Source organism: Camelina sativa, chromosome 18 (genome assembly GCF_000633955.1).
Source record: "Camelina sativa cultivar DH55 chromosome 18, Cs, whole genome shotgun sequence".
Taxonomy (NCBI): Eukaryota; Viridiplantae; Streptophyta; class Magnoliopsida; order Brassicales; family Brassicaceae; genus Camelina; species Camelina sativa.
The window spans coordinates 3,578,481-3,588,845 of record NC_025702.1 but is presented as its reverse complement, the minus strand read 5'-3'; the positions used below and the strand labels follow the sequence as shown (position 1 = coordinate 3,588,845).

The following is a 10,365-nucleotide window of genomic DNA, read 5'->3' as shown; positions in this document are numbered from 1 at the left end:
CGACAAGGTATTTTCAGTACTACTACGTCCATATTTTCTACAAATTTAAAGCCACTTCAAAAAACCAGACTACTTAAGAGCCCGCGGATAAGATCCACATAAGAGCATAAGTAAACTTCAAATGAGGAAGGGACAATGATGAAATCAAAGGGAAATTTGGCCATAATTAAAGGCCAACTCGTTTCCGCATACATCAGTCACCAACCAAAGCCAATAAACTTGAGTATAATGATAATGATGTTTTAGGTTATTAAACTTAATCTAATCATTAATCACGTTGTCGTTTCCTTTATAAAATAATCACATCCTTAAGCCGCCATCCTCTCCAGAACAGAGAAAAAAATCATATATGGTCAAAGCACCCATAACCCATTCTTGAAAACCCAAAATTTGTATCCTCAGAGATCATCATCAATTCTCACCGTCTTCAAACTTTAGGTGAGTATATATCTTTACCCACTGATCTTCGTTTCTGAATATTTCTAACCTGATTATCATGTTTTAATTTCTATCTTGGTACGTAGGCTTTTATTTTCTCTTAAATCAGAGCCCCTCTAGAACTCGTTTATAGCCAGATTATACCTATATCATCGTATCGTATGGTTTTCAGATATTGACTATTTTGAGTTTCAATTGTTTTAACAATACTTATAGATACCTTGTTTAGAAATTCAAAAGACCGACGACTTTCATATACATGTAATTAGCTTCATTTTTCTTGTCTTTTGACCTTTTATATATATATAAGATATCAAATTTTGTAAATATATATTATGATTTGAGAGCCAAAACATCATCGATGTTTTCCTTGGGGTTTACGATGTTACAGCGTTGTTTGTATTCAGAGCTGAACAGATTCAAGTGTATAGAGAAAATTTGCTCCATCACCATATATAGATATAAGTATATAACCAAAAAGAGAACTGTATGATGGAGTCTCTCCTATTACACACATATATTTATCTTTTTGATGAATATATATTCCAAGACTAGACTATAACCCACAGTATACCGCGGAGTAAGTTTTTTTTTTAATGTACTATTTTAATACTAATTTTGCTAATATACTCTTTTCTTAATTTTAGTGATTTAATATAAAAATCATGGTATACCGCACAATAATTTTTCTTTACTACAATCTTAATTAAATCAGTTTGATTCGACATATTTTATATTGGTGTTGTTAAAACATTAAAATGAGCATTTAACCCGTATGTGGGGGTTATTGGTTTGAGATTTGAATAGAGTTTTAAAATTTTTAAATGTTATGTAAAATCTGTTGTTATTAGATCGAGATTTTGTTAAACTCTGTTAAAGTTTAATGTTATTAGTTTGTGATTTGTAAAAAGTCATTTAAAATCTTAATAAATTTGGGTTATTGGATTCAGACTTTTATAAAGTCATTAAAAGTTTTGTGTTATTCAATTTAAACAAAAGAATCTAGGATTGTTAATGAGTTCAATTATTATGTTATTGGTTCATGATTTTAGACACTTTCTTTACAAAATAAAGTCATGGAAAAATATCATAAAAATACATGGATTGTTTGGAGGACTTTACAAGATTTTAGAAAACTAATCAACAAAACTCTCTAACAATCTTTCACTTATTCACTTTTAATGATTTTGTTGAACTCTTCAAAAATCTTCATAAATCTCAAACCAATACCACCCTCTTAGTATTATTAATTCAATCTTGTAATGTCATATAACCCGTCATGTAATATAACTCGTTTGTGTAATTTAGAAAATTTAATATGTTTAAATATTTATAATTTTAAACTTTTTATTAAGTTTAGATTTATTAGTTATAAATTATAAACTTCTTAAAATTTTGTAATTTACTATATATGTATGTTGAACACACACATTTTATATTAATTGAGTATTATATGTTTGTTTTAAAAAATTCAAATCACAATATATGCAGGAAAATATACATTTTTTATTAATTTTATGTATTATATGATGATTCACTACATTTAAATTTTAAATCAAAAAGAGATGATAGGAGAATATTTTTTTTAATTTGGAATAAATCTTCTAAATCTCTTTATTAATTATAAAACATTGTATATATGAATAATTGAAATATTTTAATTGTGTTTGGTTATAAAGATAGTAGAGAAAGTTAACTAAACTTGTTTGGATATGAATATAATTATTACATAGCATTCAATGTAAAAACTTTCCAAAAAACATTTTTAAGCAAAAACTGCTGCAAAAATACTAATATAGACATAAGGCTGTTCAGGATGCTTTAGACATAACGCAGTCGGATGCTCTGCTACATGAAGAAGAGAAATTACTTCAGGAGTTTGAAGTGGTCTTAGAGCAAGAGAAGATACTATGGTTTCAAAAATCAAGGGAGAAATGGATCGCCTTTGGTGACCGGAACACGAAATATTTTCATATGTCCACAGTTATCCGTCGGCGTCAAAATCGGATTGAGATGCTCCGAGATGATGAGAATATATGGATTTCTGATGCTAAAGAGCTCGAGGACCTTGCTGTGGCTTATTACAAGAGGCTTTATTCCTTAGATGATGTGCCGCAGGTGGTAGATGCATTGCCAGGGGTGGATATGTTGCTCTTACACGGGAGGAGAGAGAGAGTTTGAATACGCCTTTTGTTTCTGCGGGGGTAGAGGAGGCTGTACGTAAAATGGGGGGTTATAAGGCCCCAGGACCTGACGGGTACCAACCAATTTTCTACTAGAAGTGTTGGGAGACGGTAGGAGATTCAGTTGTCAGGTTTGTGTTGGAGTTCTTTAGCACAGGTAAGCTGCCTTTGGGGATGAATGATGCTCTTGTCGTTCTAATAGCAAAAGTGGCTAAACCCGAGAAGATAAATCAGTTTATACCTATAGCCTGTGCAATGTCCTTTTTAAGATAATCACTAAGATCTTGGTACTACGGTTGAAGAATGTGATTGGTAAGCTTATAGGACCAGCTCAGTCCAGTTTTATACCGGGGAGGTTGAGCACAAATAACATTGTGATAGTTCAGGAGGCAGTTCACTCGATGAAGAGAAAGAAAGGTCGTAAAGGATGGATGCTGCTTAAGCTGGATTTGGAGAAGGTCTATGATCGGATCCGATGGGATTTCTTGGAGGATACGTTGTATGATGCTGGGTTCGAGTACCGGTGGGTTACCTGGATTCTTCAGTGTGTTAAGGATCCATCGATGACACTTTTGTGGAATGGGGAGCTGACACCAGCGTTTACACCAGCGCGAGGCCTAAGGCAAGGAGACCCATTGTCTCTATACCTCTTTGTATTGTGTCTTGAATGGCTGTGTCATATGATAGATAGTTCTATAGGAAGTGGGGACTGGAAACATATAACGTTGGCACGGGATGGTCCTAAACTATCACATATCTGCTTTGCTGATGATCTAATTCTCTTTGCAGAAGCATCAATATCCCAAATACGAGTCATTCGTTGTGTTTTAGAAAGGTTCTGCAGGGCTTCAGGACAGAAGGTGAGTCTGGATAAATCCAAGATTTTCTTCTCAGGTAATGTATCGCATGATCTTGGGAAACAAATCAGTGATGAAAGTGGTATTAAGTCAACAATGGACTTGGAGAAGTATATAGGGATGCCGGTTCTTCAAAAAATAATTAATAAGGAAACATTTGGGGAGGTGTTGCAAAAAGTTTCATCGAGACTTGCTGGTTATAAAGGGAGAGTTTGAAGTCTTGTTGGGAGACTGACTTTGGCGAAATCAGTGCTCTCGTCAATTCCAGTCCATACAATAAGCACTATTTTGCTGCAGAAATCATTGCTGGAGGATCTTGATCGAGTGTCGCGGAACTTTCTATGGGGTGGTTCAGCTTAGCAGAGGAAGCAGCATTTGATTGCGTGGGATAGGGTTTGCTTGGCAAAGAGTGATGGTGGTCTTGGGATTAAGAAGGCACATGACATGAACAAAGCTTTGTTGGCCAAAATCGATTGGCGCCTGCTTGATGATCGGACTAGTTTGTGGGTGATGGTGTTGCGCAGTAAATACAAGGTCACGGGTATTTATGATCAGAGTTTGATGAGTGCAAAGAAACCAGGATCCTCTACCTGGAGAAGTGTGAAAGTAGGGCTGCGGGAAGTGGTGTCCCAGGGTTTGAGATGGGTAGTTGGAAATGGGACAAGCATTCATTTCTGGGCGAACAAATGGGTCTCAAATATACCTTTGGTAGAGCGTGCATTTTAAGTCTACCAGCAGGATATAATGAGTTGCGAGTGAAGGACTTGTGGCGTCTTGGCTCCGCGTGGAATCAGGATATGATTCAGCCGTATGTTTTACATCACACAAGACTGGAGTTAGCGGCAGTGGTGGTCGACACTGTAACAGGGGCATGAGACAGGTTGTCTTGGGGTGAAACAGCGGATGGGGAATTTACAGTTAAGTCCGCATATTCTATGTTGGTTGCAGATCCTTTGCCTAAACAGAATATGACAGGGTTTTATAACCGTGTATGGCATGTTATTGTGCCAGAGAGAGTCAAGGTTTTTATTTGGTTGGTTCCTCACCAAGTGATACTAGGATTTTTGTGTGTCTATCCTAGCAGGTTCAGTTAACCTTATGCAGTTGTAATACTTAAGGTGTCAATCCAGTTGGGAAACTTCACTAACAATTAAGATGCAATCAAGATATCACAAGTCAAGTCAATTCAAAGAGAGTGTTTTTGTCTAACAATCCTAGAATGATCAGAATGCAAAACGGTAATGTGTTCTAGGACTAANCAATCAAGGAATCACAAGTTAAGCCAATATAAAAGAGTGTTTGTCTAACAGTCCTAGAATGATCAGAATGCAAAACGGAAATGTGTTCTAAAACTAGAAATGTGAATGTATGAGAGGAAGCGAAAATGAATGAAAACAGAAAACGAGTCTAAGCATGAACTAAAAGGCAAGACACGAAACAGTCTCAGGAATGTAATAAATATCAGGAAGAAAGAGGTCCTAAGGATGGGAGTAATTTATGTCGGTGAAGTCTCCTAGTCTACAAAGTGTTTAACATGCCACAAGCAATCTATCCCTAGACAATGAACATCACAACTTAGCTAATCCAATCTCTTGGTAAAAGCTACTCAGACTCAACCACTTCCATACCCAGCTCTCGCTAGAGAAACATGGTTGAGCAGGCATGACAAACAAGTTCATTCATGTCAACAAACATCCTAGACAACTAATCTCTTAGGCTAGGAACGTAAGTCTCTGGCACTAGTTGGTCAGACATTTCATCAAACACCTTTTGGGTGTAGAAATGTCTCGAACCTAGTTCTAATTGATCAGAGAGAAACTAGCATTTCTAACACTAGTCCAGAAGAGAATCATACAAATCAAAGCTTAAACACTCTACATCCTAAGATCCTCCACCTAATCTATCACATCCTCAAGAACTACCACACTACTCAGATCCGAAAATCATCATCAAGGATACAAATCCAGAAAACATTGAACCAAGCATAATAAGATAGATAGAAATGAGAAGAACAACTTTGCAGAAGAAATCAAGTGCAAAAACTGAATAAACTCAAAGGTGTCGGAATACAAAGTCTAAGAACGTTTTTGGTGGCTTGGGTAAACCTTCAAGAAAAGAACGAGATAAAAGATAAGATGTCCAGCCAAGGCTTCACAAAAAGTATTTATAGTAGTACAACATGGAAAACCCTAGAACTTAAAACGACAAGGTAGGGAATCGGTTTTGGGAATCTCCTGAAGCGTGTAAGACGGAACGTCTTCCTGACATGTGCAAACGAGTCGATGTGCGTCCAGTCCTCGATTGATATATGAAAGTGGCTCGAATGGTGTGAGTGAAAGTGGCTTGAGCGTGGTCGGTGAAAGCGGCTAGAGCGTGGTCGGTGAAAGTGGCTCGAGCTGGGTGTATACACATCTACTAAAACGATGATAACTCTTGAACCACACCTCCGATTGGCTTGAAATAAACAGCATTGGAAATATGATTCAATTCTCTACAACTTTGGTGAAGACGTAGAAAGCTAAATCCCACTCGAGTGGAACGGCTCGAACGGAGTGGCTCGATCGAGCAGATGAGACTGGCTCGAGAGACGGTTCCGGGAGTGTTGTGAGATTGGCTCGAGAGAGGGTGCCGAGAGTGTTGTGAGATAGGCTTGAGAGGGTTCTGGGAGTGTTGTGAGATTGGCTCGATTGGTGCAGCTCAACTGGTGACCTGAGAGTGGCTCGGTCGGACCTCTGGAGAGCGTGGCTAGTGAGAGTGGCTCGATCGGACGCTGGTGAGCATGGCTCGGACGGACGCAGGGGAGCATGGCTCGGACGAACGCGCTTCCAATGTCTCCTCAATACCTGAAATACTCCGAAATGCACAATGTATGCAAGGATGATGCAAGAACTACCTAGACATGCAAAGTGTATAGAAAAGACTTAGAAAATGATGTAAAACAATCAGTTATCCTAGCTAAATGCATGATAAATATATGCTGAGGAGAAAAAAAATATAGACATATCACCAAGCTATCATGACTAATGCATAGAGGTACCGCCGTCACCTGAGTTCCACGAATGTTTGTCAGATATGTAATGGGGGAGAAGAAACCATAATGCATGTGTTGAGAGATTGCCCTTCGGTTGTTGGTCTCTGGGGGCGTGTTCTACCAAGTCGCATACGGCTGGAATTCTTTTCTGGATCGATTCTTGAATGGTTATATGCAAATCTGGGATCTGATGTTGGTTCAGTAGAGAGTTCTTGGTCCACGCTGTTTGCAATGGTTTTGTGGTGGATTTGGAAATGGAGGTGCGGGTCTGTGTTTTGAGAGGTCAGTCGCTGTCGGGATAAACTTCAATTTGTAAGAGGATTAGCGCAGGAAGTTCAGAAAGCGCATATGTTGGCCAGAAATGGAGTTGGAAAGCCAACGTGGGTCGAACGAATGATAGCTTGGAAACCCTCTGCACAGGACTGGATGAAGCTTAACACGGATGGGGCGTCCCGTGGTAACCCGGGATTGGCTACAGCGGGTGGTGTGTTACGCGACTCTACTGGGTGTTGGTGTGGCGGATTTGTTTTGAATATCGGGATATGTTCAGCCCCTTTAGCAGAATTGTGGGGAGTCTATTACGGTTTATACATAGCTTGGGGGAAGAATGTTCGGAGACTAGAGTTAGAGGTGGACTCGGAGCTAGTTGTCGGGTTTCTATTGACAGGGGTTAGTGATTCTCATCCTTTGTCTTTCCTGGTACGCTTGTGCCATGGCTATTTATCAAGGGACTGGTCAGTCCGGATTTCACATGTGTATCGGGAGGCTAATCGTCTAGCAGATGGGTTAGCTAACTATGCGTTTACTTTACCATTAGGATTTGAATTACTTGATTCTGTTCCAAATGTTGTATCAGAGATATTTGGGGAGGATGTCCGCGGAACTGCGCTTCCAAGGCATACTTTGTTGTAATTTTTTCTTTAGTTCAATAATATAGAGAGATATTGTCTCCTTGTGCACTACCAAAAAAAAATACTAATATAGATTACGGTACCAAATAGTGTAACAAAAGACTCAATTTGCAATTAATTATAAAACAAAATTACAACTATAACCTTGAATAATATATTCACATATAATTGACTAAAGTCACCACATAGCACATAACTTCTCTCAGAAGCAATTGATGAAATATAAACTTTATGGTAATTTTAAATATTTTACTCCATAGCACTAATTTGTTGGGATACAATCCAAGTCCCATATCAAAAGTTTGAAAACACTATCATTAATATATAAGGGTTAGGGTCAATTCACTAACTGCGAGTTAGTTATTAGTTGGAAGCCCAATATAAACCCAAATTAACATGGTATCAGAGCCCAAAATTCAAGTTCTAATGGAGATAGAAAAATGGATACGGACATGTCTCTTGTTAACCCAAGTAAATGAGCCCAAAAAGGGATTTATTACTGGTTCTAGATGGAATTCGATCTTGAGATGGGGACAATCATTAATATATAATAGATTAGGATCAATCCACTAATTGTCAATTGGTTTTAGTTGGAAGCCGAAGATAAACCCAAAATTTAACATAACTAATCTTCTTTTTCCATTTTAACTCTCTGCTTATTCATTTGTTGTTTTTTGTTTTTTTTTTTAACTTGAGAGTTTCACATGTGACATGAGGCATGAACCTAGAGACCCTAAAACGACTTACAAGGGGTGTTATTGTCGACACAAAGTGTGTCTTTGTGGTCTTGCATTTGTTATATAATTCAGAGACTCAGTGCTGATTTAAACTTCTTTCTATTTTGCTATTTCCATATATTCCAAGTAAGTAATCTACGAAATAGTAAATAATTTTAGACAAATCCTTCCAAACCTTCTGGGAGACAGCATCAGTAATGAGTTTGAAAAAGTCCGTGTCACCACCATACGATCCAGAAATGCATATTTGAATGTGGCTGACTTGTAGTTTTCAACTGTCCTTGTTTTAGATTGTTTGGGAAAAACTATTTTTGCGTTGCTACTTCTTTGTTTACTGATAATGTTGATATCATCCTCATGCAATTGAGGAATTGTTTACCACGTTTCCCATTATGTTTTTGTTGTGATATTGCTTTTATAATCATTGTTACTAACGTTGAAGATAAAATAAAATTGTATTTTTATGTGTATGTTAGACAAGTGGAGTATTGTCAATGCTAATTAACCAACAACAATGGCCGATGCCTCCCCTCAAGGTGGATCCAATCCCAAACCCCGCCCACGCCGCCGCCTTATTCCTCGTCCTCAGGTTTTCATCAGTTTCCGTGGAGAGGACGCTCGCAACTTCTTTCTAAGAATGCTCGTGATGATCTTAGGATCTCGAAAGATTAACTGGTTCACAGATACCCGCTTACCAGTAGGGGAGAATTTAGAAGAACTCTTCACGGAGATCAAAAAGTCAAAAATCGCTATTGTGATCTTCTCTAAGAGGTACTCAGACTCTAAATGGTGCATGGAAGAGCTTTCCATTATAGACGAGCTAGCGAGAGACGGTAAACTTAAGGTTGTCCCAGTCTACTATAAGGTGAGCCACAGCGACGTGAAACACTTCCAGGGAGAGTTCGGCAAAAGTTTCGAACGATTGAAAGATAAATATGAAATCAATGAACCAGAGAATATCTTGAAATGGAAAGCCTCTGTGGAGTCAATCGCAAAGAGAAAAGGCTTGCTCTCTTACATTGGCGGGTAATGATTTCTTAATGATCCTTAGTAACGATTAATTACGGTGTAATTATAGATTAGTTTGAATACAACTATGGCGATCTTCTTTATTTTTTGTTTTTGTTTTCGACTCTGTGTTGCAGCAAAGTTCCAGCGCCTCTTCATTCCCAGATCGTTAATGCTGTTATTGCTTACTTAAACAAAATGCCAGGAGGAAAGGTCAAGCCCCTGGAAAATAAACTAACGATGACAGACGTGTTCATTTTGGCCTTTGTTGTAGCTTTTCTTTGTCGCTACATCATATCCCCTCTGTTTTTCGACAATGCGGATTTTTTCAATAATAAGAAGTGGCTGTTTGGTTTCCCGACAGCTGTTGCTTTCTGGTTCCAAAACAACAACAAGAATGATCAGAACAACCCATCTCATGGCACAACTACACCAACCCCTTCCAACACCGAACCACCACCACCTCCTGGCACCAGACCAAGCCCTTCTAACTTTAAACCACCACCACCTCCTTTCACTAGACCAACCCCACCACCTCCTTTCACTAGACCAAGCCCACCACCTCCTTTCACTAGACCAACCCCACCACCACCTCCTTCTTTTACCAGACCAACCCCTTCCAGCTTCAAACGAAGACCACCACCTCCTCGCACCGAAACACCATCTCCTTAATCGGTTGAAATACTTATTGGAGACATTATCTAAGTAGGAATTTGTATGTTTGTTGTTGGTTTGTATGTTGTTTGATATACACATGTGTGTGTGTTTATTACCTTCAGAATAAGTGTGTTGCTTTTACTTGATTCTCTTTGTCCAAAGACACCTTGGTAGCCTTGTATGTCTTTTATGAAGTATGAACACATTTCTTTTTCCTGGATCCTTTCTTGTTAGGTGTTAAGGCTTGCTACTAATTTTGCTTGCTTTCTTAATTATCTTCTGTCATAGATGGTCACTTTTATTAAGTTGTGGTAGTCAAATGTACAAAGTGTATTCACAACCTTAAAGCAGTTCACACTATTTGGTTGGTGTACATTACAACTATGTATAATTGTTATTTACTTCCATATAGAACAAAAAAAAAAGAAGAGCTGTCCTGTTTTACTCTGCCAGTCCTGTGGTCTGATTCTCCTCTGCTTTTCCCTGATACGAAAAATTTCCAGAGTGGATCTTATTAGGGCTGGGTATTCGGATAACCCGTTC

The 10,365-nt window shown here is 38.3% G+C and overlaps 1 protein-coding gene across 1 annotated transcript; it reads left to right on the top strand.

Annotated features, from left to right (window-relative positions):
• On the top strand, positions 320-10,044 carry LOC104760442. The gene is made up of 3 exons (XM_010483368.1): positions 320-438; positions 8,634-9,183; positions 9,303-10,044. Exons 2-3 carry the CDS (start codon positions 8,672-8,674, stop codon positions 9,835-9,837), a joined length of 1,047 nt encoding a protein of 348 aa, XP_010481670.1. The 5' UTR covers positions 320-438; positions 8,634-8,671; the 3' UTR covers positions 9,838-10,044.